The 22,153-nt window shown below is 41.1% G+C and overlaps 2 protein-coding genes across 2 annotated transcripts in view; one reads left to right on the top strand and one right to left on the bottom strand.

Annotated features, from left to right (window-relative positions):
* Nucleotides 1-1,317: 1,317 nt before the first annotated feature.
* LOC115597481 (uncharacterized) lies at nucleotides 1,318-7,658 on the bottom strand. Its single transcript, XM_030443414.1, has 6 exons — nucleotides 6,866-7,658; nucleotides 6,449-6,544; nucleotides 4,866-4,978; nucleotides 2,762-2,885; nucleotides 2,510-2,682; nucleotides 1,318-2,372 (listed from the first exon to the last, which is right to left on the bottom strand). The coding sequence occupies exons 1-6, from the start codon at nucleotides 6,903-6,905 to the stop codon at nucleotides 2,304-2,306; spliced, it is 615 nt and encodes a 204-aa protein (XP_030299274.1). The 5' UTR covers nucleotides 6,906-7,658; the 3' UTR covers nucleotides 1,318-2,303.
* A 107-nt stretch (nucleotides 7,659-7,765) lies between these two features.
* The window catches only part of usp32 (ubiquitin specific peptidase 32), a 53,349-nt gene continuing 38,961 nt past the window's right edge, over nucleotides 7,766-22,153 (top strand). Inside the window, exon 1 of the mRNA XM_030441907.1 lies at nucleotides 7,766-8,084. Coding sequence (XP_030297767.1) covers nucleotides 8,027-8,084 — 58 coding nt within the window. The 5' untranslated portion in view covers nucleotides 7,766-8,026. The remainder of the gene's footprint in view (nucleotides 8,085-22,153) is intronic.

Here is a 22,153-nt window from a genome sequence, read left to right as displayed (position 1 = left end):
AACAGCATTCTCCTGAACAATTGAAGTACATGGGGACTTGTTTTAAAAAGCAGAAAATAACCCCCCAAAAAACCAGGGCTCCATACAGCTCGTCCAACGAAGTTCAAGTCTCTGGACTTGGGTGTAAATAATGTCTTTTCAAATCAGTTTGTGATCTTGGAGCCCCCAGGATCCCAAACTGATTTGAGAAGACGTTACTTACACCCTCTATGTGGGATCAAATCTGTGCTCCCATCTCAGACGGGGTGCATGCTAATACTTATAGCTTAGAAAAGAGTGTAAAAAAAATTCAGTCTTTTCAAATTTATTTTTTTTACATTTTAAAACTAGTCACCATCTACTTCAGTTGTTTAGGAGAATACTGTAACTCTGTTTTGCTGTGAAGCTCCAGAAATGTTTGGAAGACTTAGAATTGGCATACTGGTGACGGATAGACAATGACCCAACTTTCATTTTTGACTGAACTTTTCCTTTATGTGACCTATTTATGCCCTTCCTCACCAACACACAACTGGTACAAACCTGGTTCCTAACTGAAGTGGGCCTGTCATATTCTACAGGTCGTGGTGCACTGTGCACTGCCATCTGTTAATGTTGCGTCAATCCTTGATCACAATAGTACCACTGAAAACTGGCGGAAACACGGGCTGGTTTGCTAAATAGCTTACCTTGCAAGGCAGCTGGATGCGTGAAATGCCAGGCCTAAAGTTTGACACCTGTGGCCAGTCAAAAAACATTGGACCAATCAGCATCCTTTGAGGAAACAGAGGCAGTAGCAAAGGGGCGTGGATGTGACAACAGCGAGAAGCGATTCTTAGCTTGTAAACAATGACAGCTCCCCAAAGAGGCTAGCATAGATGTTGCCATAGCTGGTACAGCTCTCCCACTGTGATAGAAGGTTACAGACAGCTTCCAAACAGTTCCTAGCTGTTGTTTCCCACATGGATTTGTGAAAAAACAACAAAACCTTTTGTGAAACAAATCATCTGGTGTGTCAGGTTACCAAGATTCCGAGAATCCTGAACAGAAACATTTCAAGAAATCACATCTGATAATCCTCCAGCCTGACAATCATTTGAGCCATATTCACATTCACACAAACATGTTGACCCATAGTGGGCAGTATATACAAGCCTGTAAACAGATGTTTAATAACTTATTATAATAATTATTTGATATTCATGTTCACTTATGGCATTTTTACTCAAGTACTGTTTGTATGGGGGACTTTTACTTTTATCAACTCATATTTTTACCCAATATCTTTCATTTAACTCCAGTATTGAGGTTTTTTTGTTTTTTTTAAATCACTACACATTTGTTATTTCATTACTTTATTTTTGAAACGACTGGCTTTTAAGCACAAAAGCAAAGACAAATAAAACTACCTATAAAAATATTCTTCAAAAGGCATACAGCTTATATTACAGCTTATTGTAAACAAACTCATTCACGTCATTTTTCAGTATTTCACATCAAATTATACATTAAATATGATTGCATTACATGAAACGCTTGTACCCACACCCTTTTTCTGGTAGTAATGCTGTGTCTTTGGATGTAACTGTGGATTTTTTAGCCACACATAGTTATTATATGATGTGCGGTACACTAAAACTGAACACACAAAACTGACTCTACATTAGTGTGACCTATGTGTAAAATAAGCCTCTCCCTTTGGTTGCTTGCTTTCATATAGATAATGACAGTGATCACTAATATTCTAATCCCTGGTAGAAACTATAGTTCAGTGCAGGCATGGAAACACTTCTGCCCCGACTGCTGACATTCCTAAAACAATATCAGAATAGGTTCATTTCAGTCTTTCCTCAGGTTAGACATTGATTGTTGCTGCTACAGTGTTCCATTTAAATAACAACAATAATATCCCTGTTGTCTAACACTACGACAAACCAAACACACTTAATTTCTCTTAAGTTTATCTGAAGGCCCTGCTCTTAGTGATGGGGTCAGATGAGACACATGACACAGCATCACAGGACTAAGGGACCTGTGCGTCTGTCTGTCTATAAATAAAATTGACTTGACTTGATTTGAATCTTGTATCTCAGCAACCATTCACAAAATACAGCCACATATTTCAGCTGAGCTATATTCATTTGATATGTTAAGTGATACCTGAAATAAATACACTTTTTTTTAGGAGAATACGACACAAGACATTTTTTTTTACAGCTTTGGAGAACCTAAATGTAACCTGAGTTCATATAAAATATGGTGTAAATAATCAGCATTATTCCAGTGTAGACAGGAGAGTATAAGTAGACTCTGCTGAACAGCTTTCAGTTCTTTTTCCCTTCCAACTCCTCATCACTGGTAAGGTATTCAATGTGTGTCCATACACACCATATCTGCAGAGAAACAGATGGGATGTTTGGCTGTGAGACAGCATTACATGAACAAAAAAAACATTAAAAATATGAGCAGCAATTATTTGAATACAACTGTGACTTTTGTCAACATGATGATAACCACAGGTTGTTTTTACCTCTGCTGAAAGAGCAAGCAGGCGCCCTGCACCCAGCAGCAGGGTCCCCAGAGTCTGGATCCAGGAGGGCAGGTACAGCCAGTGGGTCAATAAACCGCACTGACACCCGTACAGCCACAGTGGGAGGCAGTGCAGCCCACTCACCACCCATGTGCCGAGAGGCGTCCGAAACCCTAACGCACAAAGTTCACATGAGCCCATGGAGTGCACAGTACATGAACACCAACTTATTCACAGGGACAGAGTGACTACCGTTTGCCATGATAGCTTGTATGAATCGAGGGCTGGTGGTGAAGCTGTCCTTCCAGTGGTCACCTCTGGTGTTGTGGTTACACACAAACACACACCACTCCAACGCAGACACCAGCCAACCCCACTGCAATACAATACATATAAATATATGAAAAATAAACATCATCATCATCAAACATACAAGTAAGAGTCACACTAAATAGAGCATATGTAAATCTACACAGACGAATTAAGTGGTCCAGAAGTAATCTACTGATTTAAAGGACCTTAAAGTGTTTTTACTACAAGCTGTTTATATTTTACTGCTCCCCATTTTAAAAGCAAAATTCCAAACAGGTCAAAATATTGGTACCTTTGCAGTTTTCATGTAACCAACAGATTATTCTTAAATAAACTGAATTTGAAAAAAGAAAATATCACTAATATTATACAACATTTTACCTTCCAAAACTTTAAAGAAATTGATTTGTAATGGGATTTCCTTCGAGAGACTTGCATGAGACAGATGGTCAGATGCAGCACAGGATTAATCATCCTGACTTTACTTGCTATCAAGCTCCAAAATCACAGGAACCTTCACCTCCCAAAATGCAACACGTTGGCATTTGGACTTATGTCATGTACACATCATTTCAAATAAATGGTAGAGATTTGGGAAAATTCCAATGTTTATGACTGGTCTTGTGAGGGTTAAAAATACTGTACATGATCAATACAGCACATTATTCATTCAGTTGCATTAAAATGCCTTGAACTACAGACAGCCTGAATGAGGGCATTCATAGTTGTTTGCCTTTTCAGGAATGACCCTATCATTAGGCAGATACATCACTTCTTTAAAAGGTCCAGTGAGTAATATTTTAAGGGGATTTAAAGGTGCAAAATGTAACAGTTGGCCAGTTGTCAAACTCTATTAATACTCAAATTGTAGCTGCTCTTAGCTTGTTAGCTCAGTTAGCTGTGCAGCTAGCAGTTTGGACTGGGAGCTTGGGCCCCAGGGGAGTGGTAGTGTTGACACAGCTAGCACAGAAGCTTTGGACCGGGACAGGATGGGGCTAGCTGTTTAGCATGCTAACTTCAGTAGATATCTCTGCAACACAATACATAGACATCACAATGTCAAAACTGTTATTTCTTCACATTCTGCTGATAATCTTAGTTTATTTGTGACTGTTCTCAACAAAAATGATTACACACTGCCCCTTTAAGAGGACCTATTGGCAGAAATGAAATACACTATGTATAATGTAAGTTTTTATTAGTGTATAAAAAAGAACCTGATACTATGAACCTTTGGGTTTACAGAAGGAACAGGCCTTCTTCCACAGAGCCCTCCATGATGCACAGCCATGATTCTACAGTAACCAGGACTGGACAAACACTGGCTTTAGAGGTGGCCAATTATGTTTTCATGCGGGATTTTGTTTGCAATCTGCAACCTCACTGCCAGACGCAACTAAAACCTACACACTGGACCTTTAAGAAAACGTATTAATACAACTACTTGTTGTAATTCATGTGTTGTTTATTTATATGTTAATTAACGTTATTTATAGTATATCCTATTACATTGTACACTCAACCGACTATTGATGGAACTTTATCACTCAGACTCTCACATTTATAGGGCCTGGCCTGCTTTGCTGCAGTCCAGCCAAAAATGTGTTTATACCCAACAGAGAAAGCTTTTAAAAAGGTTCTGTTTTGATTATGCTCATTTTGTGTAGGACACTGAAACTTTTCAAAACAATGCCAAGCCTCTGCTTGATCAGCAGAAGCTCTGTTTTCTGTTGCCCCATCCTGATGGCGAGGTGTATAAGGCACAAACAACATGGCAAATGCACAAGTCCATCCTGGCATCTGTAAGCAGTCAGGCAGCTGGTGTAATAAGGATGAAGGGATTCCTTTTAGGCAAACACGAGGTTGATCAACTAATCGATCATCAAAATGACCATTTTAAAGACAGTGGATGCAATAATTCCATGAATCTGAAAGACAAGCTCATTTATTCTGATATGACAATCATACAGTAACATCACAGCATCATGTGAGCACGTAGTGTGTGTGTATACTGTATGTGCTGAATGGTCTGCAGGCATCATACCTCAAACAGCAGGCTCCACAGCATGCCTCTGCCCATGTTGTCCACCACTACGTCCAGCCACGCCCCAAACCTGGAGCTCTGGCCCAGCCTCCTGGCCAGCCAGCCGTCCACTCCTGCAACAGACATCAGCATCACATACTGGACAGGACGGAAGCAACAGCTCAGATTCTTTATTCCAGCTATGCTTTTGTGCAATATAATCACAAGATGAGATAAGATGACTTAAGATGTCCTTTATTGGTTCCCATGAGGAGAAATCCAGGTGCAGCTATCATTATTATCAGTATGTCATCTGGAATACTTTAAATTAAAAAGGAGGTTGTCCATAGTGATTGGTGAAAGTGAAGTTCATCTTTTATATGATGAGAAGCAACTTGATTACATACATACAGTGGTCACTATATTCTTGTCTACACAGATAAAGCACTGGTTATAACATTTGAGGATAGCCAGCATGCACACTATCAGAGTCCTGGAACTGCTAAAGATAAAGGGAATGCACTATTGTAAGTCTATAATGTAAGTGGTTTGTGACAGAGGCCTCACAACTACAGTAAGTGGTCTGCTGCTTTGTCTTCTTGTCTTCATAATCAGTCTGAAGTTAGTACCAAACATCCTCTACGGGTCTTTTTCACAGCAGACAATTTAATATGTCACAGTGGGAAAACATGGCTCTTTCCTGCCAACATTAACAATGGGTCTGTTATGTTCCTTAAAGCCATGACAGTGTGACAGTGAGCCAGCACAAAATATACCAGCACCATGAAACTGAAGCCGCTAAATAGAATTCAGCTACCTTACTAGCTTCTCATACTGCCAACATATTAAAATGAACTTTGTTAAAAAGGCCACGGGTGGAATTCATTGAATTAAAGGATAAGTACAACCAAAAATGAAAATACTGATAGAATACTGATAGAAAGTCGGATGAAATCCGTAGTCCACACAACATTTCTCGAGCTTCACAGCAGGATCCTCCATAAAAACTGAAGTATATGGAGACTTATTTAGAAGCACAAAAATAAAAAATAATCCAAACAAACATTAAATGGCTCTGTACAGCTCATCTGGTGTTCCCCGAGACACCAAATTGATAAGAGAACATGTTCTCTGCAGCCTTTTAAAGCCAGAATGTGTAACAAGGATGTAAATTAGGTCTTTCCAAATCAATTCTGCCTCTCAAGCTTCCAGAAATGTAAGTAACACCAGGCCAGTTGTGGCACTTAATGGTTAATTCCCCAGCTTCTTCACTGGGAGAATGCTCAAACACTGATGTACTCTGAAGCTCCAGAAATGCTCTGTGGACTACCAGACTATATCCCACTCTCTAACAGCCTGCGGGTGAGTGGATTCTGACTGAAGTGAACAGTTCCTTCAATGATGCCTAAGAGCATACTTAAACGGCTGGCATTATTGATGTTATTAGTTACACTGGTTTATTAAAGGTACAGTAGACATGTTCAACTCAACATTTTGGTGGTCTGTTGGAATGTATTGATGCTAGAATAACCCAGAGTGAAGCACTATCAGCATCACAGTAAAACTCGTGTCCACACAGGTCAGACTGTGGACAGTTACTGTACCGTCCAGTGCTGTGGACACTGAGAACAGCGGGACAAACAGCGCTGGGGTCCCAGAGGCGGCCCATGCAGCTAACACCAGGCCGATCCTGATGTACCCTGAAACACACACACACACACACACACACGCATGAAGTCACTCAGCTCTTGTATTCAGTGACGCACATGTGACAGTTAAGTGTTTTCACGCACATGTTCCTCACATAGTCACAGTTTAATGCTCTCCATCTGGCTCACGAACTATCTTTATCGATACTAGATTATTCTAGTAGTCTAACGACTGTAACGTTGGGCAACTTACAGTAAATACAAAAGTTATCCGGCTGACATTTGTCATGCCCCAGTGAACTGAAGCTCCGACACATTGCACAAGTACAACATATAAGTCCTCAAAATTCAACTGATTGTTTCATTTCTCACCTATAATATTCGGCCAGTACAGCAGAACCTGGAGTCCCATCTCCCGTCAGTTGTGACTGATAGAGCGGAGCGTCAGTGCGGAAACAAAGGTGGTGCACCCCTCCTCTTCATCCGACCTCCGCAGCTATCCGAACAAACACACAACCCTGCGCATCCGTCCTCGTATGTCCGCTGATACGTGTGGCTGAAATATCCCCATGTCGGCTCCACGACGTGTACAGTCAGCCACTGTGGCCGTGAAGGTGGCGAGCCGTGGGCGCTGTCATGTTGTGACGTAGGAAGCCGACAAAGCTGTCGTACGTACAGCGCGTGCAACCCAGAGTGCACTGGTGCAACCGAACTCCTGTGAGCCGGGCCGGCCTCAGAGACAAGTCCGACAGCTGGACTGCAGGGGAACACTTAACGTCCATACATGTTCATCCAGCTCATTCAGCATTCCCGGATAGAAGCAGGTGAAACAGAGCAGGTGAAAATATAGTGCAGTTCGTGTGTTAGGGACCGTGGGTAAGCTCATCAGCGAACCAGACAAAACTTAACTGGTACATTTTTAAAAATTAAGTTAGGCGCAAAGCCTCACCGTGAACATGGCGAGGGCACACTGAAAGCAACCTGATATAATATATCAATTAGACTGCAAGTGATACGTAACAATCCAAGGCGCTGGACTTCCCTTGCTCCCAGTCGACGTGTCACTGGAGGTCGCTGTGCTGCTGGATGTAAACTGGCGCTATTTCGCAGAGTAACCACAAGGTGGCGCCAGTCGTCCTGCTCTACACCCTGCGCTGTAGAACCACTGCACAAACACACACACACACACACACACACGCTCGAATTGGCAGCGTGGTTTGACTGTGTGTAATGTGTCATAACACATGTTGGTAAGGACACAGAAAAAGCTTTATTGAGTTGCTGGGATATAGAATAAAACGATACCGCCCGCCACAGCGGTTGTGCTTACAAGCGTTCGGGCGAGCTGATCAAGTGACCTGTAGAGTCAGGTCATGTGACAGAATGGAGGCGTCGCTGAAAACATTCACCCGTTCACCACATACACACACCACCAGGAACCCATTTCACAATAAACGGATAAGGTGACAAACAGGTCTGATCAACTCAGTTAATAACGTTCATTTCCTCACATCGCAATGAAATGAGGGGAGCATGGGGGCCAAAGAGTCGAGGATAGGATTCCTGTCGTATGACGAGGCCGTCAAGAGAGGTAAGGCAAAAAGCGACGGGCTAAATCCACCACAGTTGCGCTAGCTTAGCTAACTGTCAGCTTTCAGGCTAGCCCGGCAGATACGAGAAGGACTTCCTGACCACCCATTAAAATCTAGCGGTTTAAGTAGTCTTGGTTACTGGATAAGGTAGACACATGTAAAACAAATAACATATGACCTCCACGGAACCACTTAGATCCTTTATTCAATTCGGCATAGAAAAATGTTGGAAAATATCACTGTTTTCAATGATATGTCAACATAAACAATAGCAGAGCCTGTATTTTCCGCAGTTGCCTCCCCCCCCTAAGTACACTACACTGGGCTGCAGTAGAAAGCGTTTCTCGGTGATTAAAGCTTGAATAAATTGTCACTGGATGGATTATTTCCCACCCGAATTGAGCCATTCTTCATAGCAATATGGGATTGGCGGCGATTGTTGATTTATAAAACGTGTGCCTTCGCTTATAAGCAAGGTCACGTAAAATTGAAAGACTTTTAGACCGTGCATGGCGTGACGTTTTCACCATAGCTTCGAAAGGATTGCTTGTCTGGCTAGTGTTGGCTAACAAGCAGGGATGGGCTGGATTGACAGCATTTTCCAAAACAGTTGTACAGGGAGCCGTGGATGTGTAATAACTATTGGCTGACACTTAGGCGCGTCACTTAGCTTAGCTCGTATCATCTTAGCAGCTGGCGTTGAGTAATGTTAATGTCCTACTGTTGCTAGCTTAACGCTACCTAAGCTAGGTAGGTAACGTTAGTTCGCTGGGTCGCTACTGCTAAATTCCCACAGAGAAATGACTCCAGAGTGTCTGTTTTTGCCGTCGTCTAGCCGTGTGATATGGGCTAATGCTTATTATCAGTGTTTGTGCTAGAGGACTGTGAGATTGCTGCTGCTTAACTGTACACATGAGTTAGCTCTCGTTAGCTGTGTTAGTCAGGGCATTTCAGCGAACAGCAGACAGATGTGCTTCTGGCTGCGTCTGTCGCTGCATTTAGTCTCAATATGAAGCCTGTGGGCAGTTTAAAACAAACAAACATGCAACACTGCTGGCACCATTGGTTGGCTTTCCGGCCTGTTATTTCACCTTCTATAGAATCACAGGTTCCTCTTATTGAAGCATTTTGCTCTCAGATCAGGTTGTATGCAGGATTAATTGTAGATAGAACGCGCAAAACACCGAGCTGGGTAACGTTGGGGTGTAATCGATGCAGTCTCAGGGAGTGTTGGTGCACTTATGTAAGACGTGGGTGAGCATTTATCAGGAAGCCCATAGGAGATGTCACCCATCCTTCTTGCTGCACTTCGCTCCCTGGGTTGGCAACAGCTGAACTTTGTCAGCCTGGATTCCAGGCAATGACAGGCTGTTACACATTCATCCAGCACACTGTTGTTTCTGTACCAGGGTCCGACAGGGAAGTTAATCTGACCTTTCCTTTGTCTTAGTGATCATTTAAATGATGAAGGTGTTTTACCATAAGTGTTATTTTCAGACAGAAGCCTGTATTCGAACAAACCTTGACATACCATGGTCTCTATTGTCTAAATGGCTTCTTTTCAATATCAGCTTCTTGTGTGGTGGTTTGAACATTCCTCAAGCTGACTGCCATTCCCACTCTGATGATCACATGTGACCACACACACACACACACACACACAGGCGGTGGAATTATCCAGCCTTATCTGACCAGTCACATGGCAGCCTTCCTAATTCCCACAGCAGGCTCGACTGCTGCAATTATGAGGTCAGTCATGTCAGCTCACTGTAGTAGGACAACATTAGGGTAATGGTCAGGGAGCATCCTGTTGGGAAGGTTAGACTTTGATGTACTCCTGTAATAAACCTGGGATCATTAAGTCCTCCTTTAAGCCTATTTCTGCAGGGTTGATTGTGCACCCTCTGCTCACTTTGTCTACAGTTTCTAACCACTACACTGTGCAATTGACACCATATGTCTAGAGTAAAAGTACTATTTTTTGTTGTTGGAGATGCATTTTTGAAATTGGTCATCCAAATGTCTGATGCTCAGATATGTGCGTCGCCTTAGACTGAACATATTCTTAAATGCAAACTTGTATCAGCTCGGCATAGATTTGTGCATTATAAGCGTGAAAAATTAAATTACAATTGAGGTTTACAAGGAATTTCAGCACTGACAGGACCCTGCTGAAACAAAGATGAGTAAAGTTACCAACTGGAGCAGAGATTTAAAAGAATAATATTGAAACATAACCAAAGGTGGACATGACAGTCCATTACACCTCAATGGAGAACTGAGCGCCCCTTTTCCTAAAGAGTGTCTTAAAAGACAGAATGACTGAACATTTATTGGAATAGTCACAGAACTGTCCCTGTTGATCACTGGTTTGCAGAGCTTGCATGTGTGATAAAGTTAATTTAAAAACAAGTCAAAGGCACAAGACTTTGTCCAGAACGTACAGTCCAAATAGTAAATCAGCTTACAAGGAAGTGTTGAGTTAGAGGTCAAGCTGTGTAGGAGTTGATTAATGAATATGAAAAAGTACTTAAATCAGGTTTTTGATTTCAGTTTAGTTCTGATGCAGTTTTTTCTGAATTATTGGCAAAGTCTTCAAATGCTTGATGTTAAAATGTATAGCCCGGGGCAGCTTATATTTGCTTATTGCGTTCTTATGTATAAAATTGATTTTAAAAAATGACCGGGAATGAAGATGAAGCATTTATATCCTTGTGGTGTTGTGAAATGATCCAGAAGGCTAGTCTGACTCTGTTGAGTAACATCGAGGTTAATGTTTAAAGTAATCTCCTTTTAAATGGCAGTTTACAGAGAAGAAAGAGCTTTTGGAGAAGTAGCAGCCGATTGTGTACCTCTAAGTTCAATTACCAGAACTCCTGTCTGTCCTTGCCAGAGGTGTTGCCTCATCTTTATGGTTATTATGAAGTCATAGATTGTGGAGTGGTTGTATTGCATTGCGTTATGTTTTACCACACATTGAGGTGAACGTGCTTATAGAAATCCTGGTTGAATCCGGTTGATAGACAGCTCTATGAGACCAGATGAGTCCCTTATAGCCATTGTTGACCCTAGTAAAGACCAATAACTCCCAACATTGCCCAACTATGATCTTTTATCAGATATTTTATTTATGGAATGTCTTATCTTATATTTGGACCTTCAGTCTGCAAAAGAGTTTGGAATGAATGAATATGGTGACATTTTTGACAGAACCCCGTGAAAAGGTGTTTCCCTGTTTGTAAAAACATGGCTGCAGGAAAATGTCTATACAGAAATGTTTTTGAAGCAGGCTATACAGTATATACTCTGTGTTTATATATTCTTATGAATATAATCTTACTTCATAGATTTTCCCCCATGGACCATTTAAACCTCTGTGGTTTACCACCACACAGTTTAGTAATGTAACAACCACAGTCGTCACTCCCTGACACACAGCCCAACAGTCACCTGAGTACCGCAAAGCCTTGCACTTCTGGTCAACGTCAGCAGACCTTATCAGCCAAGGTAATAGACCGCTGCTTTGCATTCGCACCCTGAGTCCCTGGTTTGTGTATGTAGATATTGTTGTCACAAAGGCTTCCAGTATGCAATGGAAACATGGGTAGGCTGTTGTTTAGATTGTGCAAATTTGCAGGGTAGATTGCTGTAATAATATATTTTTATATGCATTAAGCAAATGAATCAACCAAGATTGTTGAAATTAAGAAAACTGGATTAAGAACTGTTCAACGCAGTATTAAAACCAGGAACAATAATAGTGAACCATCTTCAATCATTAGTCAGTCAATTACCTGAATAAACTGAATGACCAGGTTTTTCCATCAATGGATTTTTTCTTCCCTGATGGCTCAGGCATGTTCCAAGAGGCCAATGAAAGAAGTAGCTTCATACCTTCACACTCCTGCACTAATCCTACATACTTCACTATAAAAAAAAGTTTGTTTTCATGTGTCATTATTCATTAATTTAAGAAAATAATATGTGTAGCAAAACAAAACAACAAAGACAATGCAAATTGTAGTCCCTAAATTAGCATTTTGTCATACATTTTGTTGCAGAGTAATGATTAAATGAACCTTGTACCTTGTAAATGAACCCTCATACTGTACGGTAAGTATATGCTTTCCTAGATAACTGTCATGTGTATTCATCCTTGATAAACGACCATAAAGTTGATCAGTTTAACATTTAGCCTAATCGTCAGTTTGATGAGCTGTTTAACAGGGTCCCTAATCTGAGTTACTCGATCATTTTGGTGTCTGTAAGTCTTATAAATTAAAAGCGCACAGTCTTAAGCCTTTAGTGTTAGCAAAGGTACACAGCAGGGTGTGTGTTGTCCACTCTCTACCCTCTGTACAACAGTGGAGTGCACTAAGCCTTCAGAATGGTGTGGCCTCATCTGAAATGAAGAATACCAAACTGAACTAACAACTGTCTAAGTGGATGCATAGAAATTGTCTATATTATAAAATCATTAAAAGTCCTCCTATGTCAAGGCCGAGTCTGACGCAATACAACCAGTCCTATTTGCCCAAATAACACAGCTCCCTGTAAGGCACACCTGAGTTTGTTTGACCATTAAATGACGTTACATTAATACAAAGGGCACTATCACCACTTTCCTTCATCAGTTTTCGTGTAGGGCGTGCTGTGGTTCCACAAACTCTGTAAAACGACAACGGTTGGTTTTCCAAAGCGAAACGTGTTGTTAGTAGCTTCTCATATTGGCTTGCAGATGTTGCACACAGCTGTGGTTTCCCTTCATTTCCTTCATATTGGCCCTTATTGTTGCTCCCACAATCGCTTCCATGTTATACCCCTTTTCCACTGGTCTTTCTTTTTGTGTGCAATGGGAATGTGTACACTCGGCATTTACACCTGGGTCTCTGTAGTAGACACAGATTTTTATCTCCTCGGCTAGGCCTGGCTTTGATTTATACCGGTTGAACATGCCAAACTCTGCCGCACTAAGTGATGGTGCATTATCAATATCTCGTGGTGGCTCTTAAATAAGGAAGGAATTAGGGATGCGGTCTATTGTTGTTTTTCTCCCGCAGTTGAATGGCAGTGATTATGTGAGGTAATTTAGAGCAAAAAACTTAAACTCACCATGTCTTTTTCACCTTTCACCATTGCATTGTTGTAGTTACTGTCTCTGGCAATGTTAGCCCTCCTGATCGAGACTTTCCCCCAGAATTTGAATCATAATCATTTAGCTATTGCTGTTGAAAGTTTGTCACGTGTAGAGTTGTCCAGGCTTCTCCATTGCCAACTATCCAATTTGGTCTGAGAGGGGGGCGGAGGGTTCTCTGCATCAACTGTGAGCTTGGCCAGCAAGTGGAATTTGAGACCTGACGTACTCCAGCGGTAACTCAGTTCACATCAACAGCAAATGCAAATAACTCTGTTCTTGTAGAGCGAATCATCTGGCAGAGCTTTGAAGCAGAACCCGCCATTCGAAAGAGACTTTTCTTTATCCATTTGTGCTCAAGGAGGTTTTTTTCTCATGAGGTTCTTCCTGATTTCCTAAAGTACAGGGTGGGGGTCAGAACCTGCCCGCGTTAATCACGTGTCATAAAAAATTTACAGCGTTAAAAGGAATTTGCATTGACATATTATTATTGCATTAACTTTGACAGCCCTAAATTCAGGTGATGTAAGTTGTGTCACTTGTGACTATGTGTCTGTTGTGACATCATGCCATTACCAGGATCAGAAAATGCAGCAGCTAAATGTAATTCAGTCATCTTTCTTTTTGAGTTATACCTGTGCTTTTCCTGCTGTGACTTGTTAGAATGTCCTTTGACAAAAGTCTATATTGCACCAAGTTCAGTAACAGACCAGTGAGCTTCAGCACAGCTCTACTGTTCTGTACAAAGCATGAAGCTGTTATTGTTTGAGAATTCATTTTCCCCAGATATAACTGTAAGTGGACATTACAGCCTGCAGTGAATAATTTAGCAATTTAGAGGATGTATCAGATTAATTCATAATTGGCTCTGAAAATAAAAAAAAGATATTATTGTTTTATAATGTTTGTCTCTTTAGAATCCCATTGTACAGCAGCCTCATGCTTGAACGTCTGGTGCCATGCCTGCAGGTGAAGTGAGCTTTTGAAGAACAGCACCCTGCGCATGTTCCTGCCTGCAGGCTCTTCTGTTGACAGTTGACTAAAAGGTCACAAGGGCTCACGTGAATTCAGTGTTTGCATGTTGCTCCAGACGCCTCGGTGCTGCTGTCGGGGTGTTGCTCCAGTCTGGCTGGTAGCAGCAGGTTGGCCAGGCCCAACTTACTTCAAGGACAGAAAACACTGAGTGACAGCAGGAGGCCATGCTGGCTGCTGCTTTGCAGACAGGATAATGATGTATGTGTGTGTGTGTGTTTCCTAGAAATGCAGGTGTGTGTGTGACATGAAGTGTGTTTGTGTGTGTGTAGTGTGTAGGGGCAGTTGCAGATATCAGACCCACTGTTTGCTCTGCATTGAATGGTAACCATTGCAGTTAATGCAGCCAGTGTCCAAGAATACACCCATGGCATCACAGCATCAACAATACACAAAGTGTTCTCCATTAGTGGACTGCTTTGTTTCCCATTCCCATTTGTCTAAGTAATTGTAACAGTTTTGCTATTATCTGGTCATACTACTTTGTCATCAAGTTGCTTCAGTAGTATAATAGAATATTCTTCTCACTTATTCACAACTGAGACAGTTTCTGTATTTAGTTGGTTGGTTTTCAGTGTCTTGATACAGTATGTCTCTGTCTAACTTGACATGACTTTGGCCCTCACGTTTGAGCAAAGATTGTTGTTCATTTCATGAACTGAATTGAGTTTAGATTAATGATTTAGTCCAGTGACTCCCAAAGTGTGGGCTGCAGCCCACTGGCAGCCTATGAAGGTAGTGCAGGTAGGCCACGAGAGGTACAAATTGGAATGGCTGGTCTCATCTATACGATGTGAGATATATCTGAAATACCATCAGAATTTCCACAGCCTTATGTTCAAATTGCATATTTTGTCTGACCAACAGTTAAACATTTTAAGCTGATACAAAGTGGAGAAAAGCTGCAGATAATTACAGGAGAAGCTGGAACCAGAGAATGTTTGGCAGTTTTGCTCGTCAAATGACTTGAACGAATGATCAGTAAAAGTATTTTGGCGCTAACTGAAGTCATGGAATAATTTGTTGCAAGTCAACTGGTGTCGCATCACTGATGGCTATTTGACTTTTTTAGTTTTGGTTTAGTCACTGTTGTCACTGTGACTGTTCTGTTAAATGTCAGTGGTTCCTAATGTGTGGAGAAGAGGATGATAAATCTGAGGGGTGTGAAGTGATTACAAAAAGATTATAAAGGGGAAACAAACTATATCTATACAAAATCTTACATTCTTGTGAATAACCCAATCAAAACAAGGGGAACCTGGTCGAACCAGTCACAGCCAGGAACAATAGCTAGCAAATACACATTGTGTTAAGGCAATAATTGTAATGTATTATGGTTCCACCAGTATAATGCAAGTCTAAGCTGAGGAATTGTTTAGAATATATTGTTTAAGATTTATAATTTTTTTTTTATCAAAATGTGTAATACAAGTAGCAAACTCCTCTCAGAAGCAAGCTACTGTTGGTGCATGTGGAGGTAAGAGGTAGCATGTGTATGAAGTCAGCAGTAACATTATAGAGGTGAACGTTGCAGTGCACTGTGTGAACACTTTAGGCTGTCTGTAGGTGAATTTATGCTCAAACGTCTCATAACCCAAGCAAAGTTTCTGTGTCTTGCTAGCCCTGGGGTTGGGGGCAACTTCCACCCAGGTTCACTTGAGGTGGACTGACCTCGAAGGTGGAAACCCAGTGTCTGTTGTCCCCTTAAAACAAGGCCATAGCCATGTAGTCAAAAGATTTTGTGAGCCACTGGTAGATGGCAATTGATATTGTGTTCTCATCATTAATCACAGAGAGTCCTAAGGAGAACACTGATTACCTGCAAATGTTGTCGATTTATTGTAGTCAACAACTTGTAAAAGCATAAAAACAATGCCAGACACAGAAAAAGGGAAAATACTATGCTAAAAAACATGGCTCAAGCGTCTTGGGTGTATAATGGATGTTAGAGGTTATACAAGGAGTTTTTAACAACACGATCATCAGCTAGAAGATTGGCTATTTCTATAAAGTTAATCCTAATCCTCCAGGTCGGATTCCCTGAAAAATCAGAATCAAGCAGCAGAATCTGTTAGCTGTAGGCTACATATAGGCCCGCCAGCTTTAGACACAGTGTGCAGGCCCTGGTCTTGTAGCGCAGATGTCAGGACAGTAGTTAAATGGAGGACAGTAGTGTGCTGTTATTAGGCGGGCTGCCTGCCTAGCTAGTTGGTCTATCCACCGTCTTCCAGTGGAGCTTCAATGATGGACGTTCTGCTCTAGCTGATCTGTCAGCAGGCTGTCTCAACCACTGTGTCACTGTGGAGATTGAGTGAGCCCAGGGTTCACTGGAGTGAGGGTGCAGCACACAGTCTAGATAATGAGCCCTTCAACCTCGCCTCTGGACTCCTGGTGATTTATGACACCTGCGCATGTTCAGATGCACGATCAGAAAGCTGCCACAGCCACGTGATGAATGTGTGCAGAGCGACTTTTAATGTGGAAAAAGTAGAGTCGGCCTGCTCGGCTTCCTCGTACCAAGTGATATTTACTAACCTGTTGTGCTTCACTGTTGTATAAAAGGTGTGTACACTATTAATAAATGCTGGATGTAGGTCTGTTGTTATGAAAGCTGCACAGTCTCTCTACAAGTCTGGGACTTTCCCACTGGCCCAGTCAGTGGGATTAAAATCAGACAAAGCAACCAGTTTGCGATAAAGTGAGCTTAATGAGATACCCGCAGTGGAGATGAATTGGCTGAAACAATGATCAAATATGATACTAATTGTTGAATGTGTCATGTTTTATTGTTGCCAAAATGTGTCTTGGGCAAATAAGGTACAAGCACAGGTACAAGTGTTCATGGGAAACTGCATTCCAGGATAGATCAAATTCAGATTAAACTTCTGTTCGGGGCAGAACCTTTACTTAACTCTTTTCATGTAAAACCTCTTCAATTGAAAAGGCTGTACTCTGGAAAGATTTCAGAATCTGAACATTGTACTAAACAGAATTTGTTTGTCTTTTGCCTACTTTTGAATTCCTAAAGGGTGGTATTTTATTTGTTGAACTCTGGGAACTTTTATTTTTGTGATTACTATTTGTACTTGCCTAACTCTTACCTGCAAAAGTCACCAGGATACATTTGCGTTGTTGTAAAATACCCCTATTTTAAAGAGGCATAAAAAAACAATCTGTTTATCTGTACAAATCCAGATGTGATAGTGATGATTTAAAAAAACAAAGTCACACCAAATCATCAACTTGAAGAACTGTGAAAGTCCAAGAGAGTTTGCAGGAAACAAGTGGCAGAGAGATGCAACAAAAGTCTGAACATTAATCATGAATGACTAATTCATTGACTCAACCCCCCTAATTGCTGAATGTATTGGACCCACAGTCCGAAGTCAAACAAACCTCTCAAAATCATCAAGAGGCTGAAACTGATAAATGGCTGGTATTTTTGTCTAAAAGAATAAAGGAAATGATTGACTGCTAGGGTTAAATGTTAAATGTTACAATGTATTTAGAAATTAGAGCACAGGTATCATTGGCACCAGTATACTCCTAATTGCAATACAAAACACTAAGCAGGTAGAAAAGCCTACTCCACAACAACACTACAACCATGGTTTAGCTAAGATTAGTATTAGAGAGCTTTTTACTGCAGACAATGTGTAGCATCAGAGAGGGGGAAGAGAGACAGGCCGCTGATGTGGCTCTGTGTGTATGTACAGAAGATTTCCTGCATCTTGTCTTCGACAGCTCCTACCTTACATGACACACAAGGGTGCACTATTCTCTGTTGCTGGAGCTTGTGCACTCTGCTGATCCGTGTGTGTGATTGGCTGCCTGCAGTGCTGCTAAAGCCTGTGATTCAGCACTTCAACACTAATCAGTTCTTGGCTTCAATTGGGTGGCTTATGCCACCCGCTTATGGTTCCAAGTGAGAATACATATTAGGTATGGTCTTAGCAACACCCTGCTGTGGGAAGGTGGACACACTCGGCCTATCCCTCATCTTTATCACATTTGGTTGTGCTTAACATAACTATGATTGTATTGTATAAGTTTCCCTGTTTCTAAATATTGAGCATTTCCAGAGATGAGCTATCAATTTGCTTAATAGTTAGCATAAAGCCTCTAGGAACAGCGGCAGGCTGTTCAAAATGTCCAAAATGATCAAGCGGCGCGATAGAAGCGTCTGAAGCGATTGTATTCGCGTCTGTCGTGTTCGGTCTGGACGCCCCATAAGGCAATCTTTGTGTTGTGGCCACAGTTGGTACTGCAGGTCCAGTGCTTACACTAGCTCAAAAGGACAGTTTAAAAAGTCTACAAGATCAGTATCTTATTTTTATGCCAGGTGTGTGGGGAGCCAGCAGGGTCTAAAGTACATGCTCTAAGACACACAAAAGCTTAAATTAGCCTGAACACCATCACAACATGGTACGCAGGTCTATTAATACATCCCTGGACAGTTTAGGGTATCTGTGATGCACTCTCACCCCAACCTTAAAATGCCTTATGCCTTGTGACCGCACTGTTTTTTATACAAATTGTAGGACAATTGTTATGCACAGATTTTTAATTGTAATGAGGTATGCCAGAGGTTGCAAACTTTCTGGGGTCATTTATTAGATTTTTTTGCTAAAGCTTTTAATAGACAGTTTTTTCCCTCCCTCTAACTGCACTGTCTGGGATTGTCAAACCAGGTAGAGTAAAGGACGGGTACAAAATCCAGACCATTATCATTTTTTAGGGTTGCTTGACTTTGACTCTGACTTTTCTCATTTGTTTTATTGAGTTCTTTTCTCCCAAGAAGCCGTCTTCTTTATGCAAGTGTTAAATAAGCACACAACAGTTCTCATCTGTCTTCATAGAGGCCAAAGCAGAATCATGCTGTTCTCATTTCTGACCTCTAATGAACCCATAGAGAAACAAAAGAAATGACACAAATCACAACTTTACATTATGACAAATTATGTGTACGACTGGGAATGCATTGTTTGTATTTTACACCGGGAGAAGGCTTTTGTTTCTGGTCAGTTGCCGGAACTGACCACTGTGTAAAACTGTCCTCACCAGCATGTCACAATCAGGTTAACTGCCCAATAAGTTTTTACATGCAAGGAATTTGCCTAGGTTTAATGGTGCACGGTGACTTAAGAAGTATGAAAAGAAAAACTGAGAATATATGAAAGGAAAATACTTAAAAAATAAGATGTACAGTATGCCTGTTGTTGAAATGTACAGTATGCACTGTAAACATGAATGTGTAACATATTGTCCAGGAAATGTGCCACAGCTGACAGTGTTCAGTTTCAAAAAATATTTGTTATGTGCAAGATGGAGTCCAAACGATGTGCATTAATGTTCTCATTGGATCAGGTGTGTAGACTTTTCATTGATGCACCGTATAGAGGGTGGGGCCTGGACATAAGAGTCCATGTCACTGTGTTTCCTGGGCCCTGTTAATGCGGCCATCTTCAGACAGGAAGAAACATTTCTTTTTAGGTTTTTGATTCTCAGAAAGTTTGTTGTGCGTGGTAAGGTCGGCCACAGTCCTACCTGCTCACCCCAGGTTCCTGGAGGAGTACAAGTCCTGGAGCGGTGGCAGATTGCATGCAGTCACCTTCTCAGCAGAGCGAATTAGAGGCTGCAGTCTGCCCTTGTTCTTGATAGTGGCAGTAGTGTGGGGGGTCTCACAGAGTGATGTGGCAGGTGGGGTAGGGTTCTTCCTGAAGATCTGAAACCTTGTCATGTTGTTTGCTCTATAGGGTCTGGCTCTCTCCAAGAATAAAATCAGCTGACCACCACCTCTAAAGTTCACTAACTAACAGGTTATAGCTAAATCTGTAAAAAACAAAACAACAACAACAACAACAAAAAAAAACATGACGGGTCAAAATGACATGCTTTTTTGAGGAGTTGTGTGTGACTATTTCCTTAGTAATAATATAATGACATCCTGAAATCTTGTTGTCATTGTGGGGTTGTGGAAACTCTAGGACTCCAGGAAGTCACTGATAGTCCTGCACATATCCCCATAAAACCACAACATTGCATTTTTATACATCTGCTTCCTGAAGTTGGCATATTTCCAAAATGATGAACTCTACCTTGAATGCAGTTATAGGTTAAGTGTTTATCAGTCAAAGCCTCAGCCAAGTCTTTGCAGAAGTTACAGACACATTTAGTATGCACTTCAACTTCTTTTGCTTCCTCTCTTGAGTCTTTCTTACAAACATCCCACAGCGTACTTGAGAAATATGTGTGTATTAAGAGAATTATTTAAAGCTCCATTGTGAAAATGCAGTAAGTTCAAAGAGCCGTTGGTTGAGAAAAAAAACATCAACACTTACAAGGCTAGACGGAAATATGTGTGTGTGTGTGTGTGTGTGTGTGTGTGTGTGTACAGTACATAGAATGTATATTTGCATTGTGTGTGTATATCTGACTAATGAGAGGGTCCTTGTTGAACCCTGCCACCTAATGTTGACTTTAATTGAATTTAACCTGTTAACACCTGACAGCAGTCAAGTCTTTCACTACTCTTTCATTATTTCTTATTTATTTTCTCTTGCTTTGTTTAATTTAGCGGTGCAGAGAGGGGGCTGGGGTTTCTATCCAGTTAAATGTACACATATGATGTGAAGAGCCTCAAACTCAGTTTGGTCTTTGGATGGAGTTTTAGTTATTTATTTGTTTTTTGAACTGCTAACACTTCTTTGTGTTTGAGCACATTAAGACCTAAAAACAGCATCCATCCCTGAAAACAAAGGAATGGCGATACTTTGACCTATTTTTCGTAGGTGGATATGAATCTAATAGATTTATGATAAAATGTAATTTGCGGTCAGAGAACTTTAAGTAATTTAAATGAATTGGATTTCTTTAACTGGTTATGAAACAGGATCAATTTAATATGGATGCCTCTTAAGACCTACAGAAGCAAACAAGACCATCAGCTATAGTTATTAAAGTTATTTTTCCTGTCTGTCACCTGGTTGGATTCCGACTAACCCGGGTTGAATAAGTCATAAAATTTAAACTATTTTTTATGGCGGAGTGCTGTGGATGAATTTAGGAGTCACACACTCTGAGAAACAAAGCTGCTCTGTAGTCTACTGGTGTGGCACCAAAACAAGCTTACTTAGTTTTCCAGATTGGCTGCCAGTATGAATGTAAAATGACAGTTCTTGTAGTAGCGTTAAGTCTATAAACCATAAACGAGAAGCAGGAGAAGGAGTAGTAGTTAAAATGTTGGGATAACTGTCAGGGTGATTGTTACTAGCAGCTGCACCTCACTTTCATTATGGTGTTCCTACTGTAATAGTTTTAAGATCTGGTGTATTTTGTAGTTATAACCTGATGTTTGTAATTCATTACATGACTTTGTACTGGAAGAAGTATATTGCAATGCTGTAATGTTTTGCATGCTGCATCATGCTATATGCGTGTGTGTGGGAGGTGTGCACTCTACCAACTGGGAAAGCTTCAGGTCTAACCCTGAGGCCATGTGGACTCTAATGCCCCCTACAGGTTGGTGTCAAAGGGGTTTAGAACCAGATGTCACCGACCTATGCATGTTTCAGAATAAAAGGCCAATGCATTTTTCCCAGAATGAGTTACATTAGTCTAGGCATTATTCTCGAATCCCGAGGCAGTTTGTTGTTGCTGGTGACGTAAAGAGGTCAGCCCGAAGTGACTCTATTACCACTAGTTGAAATGTGTACAGCGTCACCTATGGTACCGAGGTATGTCATGCTTCGGCCAATAATTCGATTTTCTCACCGGCATGTATACTCGGACAATTGCAGTTGTCTGATTGAGTAGCATAGTCGAACTATGGCTGTAATCCAACTAAGCTGTGCATGTAAACGTACTGAATGTGCCACGTTGTCATGACAGTATTTGTCGATT

Source organism: Sparus aurata, chromosome 2 (assembly GCF_900880675.1).
Source record: "Sparus aurata chromosome 2, fSpaAur1.1, whole genome shotgun sequence".
NCBI lineage: Eukaryota > Metazoa > Chordata > Actinopteri > Spariformes > Sparidae > Sparus > Sparus aurata.
Note: the sequence above shows the minus strand (reverse complement) of the source record. Positions and strands in the feature narration are given on the sequence as shown.

What these genes read in the sequence shown, in the direction of transcription:
- LOC115597481 (XM_030443414.1), bottom strand. Translation starts at nt 6,905, where the DNA reads ATGGGACTCCAGGTTCTGCTGTACTGGCCGAATATTATAG. An exon ending in GTACTGGCCGAATATTATAG is followed by an intron (nt 6,545 to 6,865) that starts GTGAGAAATGAA and finishes TGTGTGTTTCAG; the next exon opens with GGTACATCAGGATCGGCCTG. An exon ending in ACAAGCTATCATGGCAAACG is followed by an intron (nt 2,683 to 2,761) that starts GTAGTCACTCTG and finishes TTTGTGCGTTAG; the next exon opens with GGTTTCGGACGCCTCTCGGC.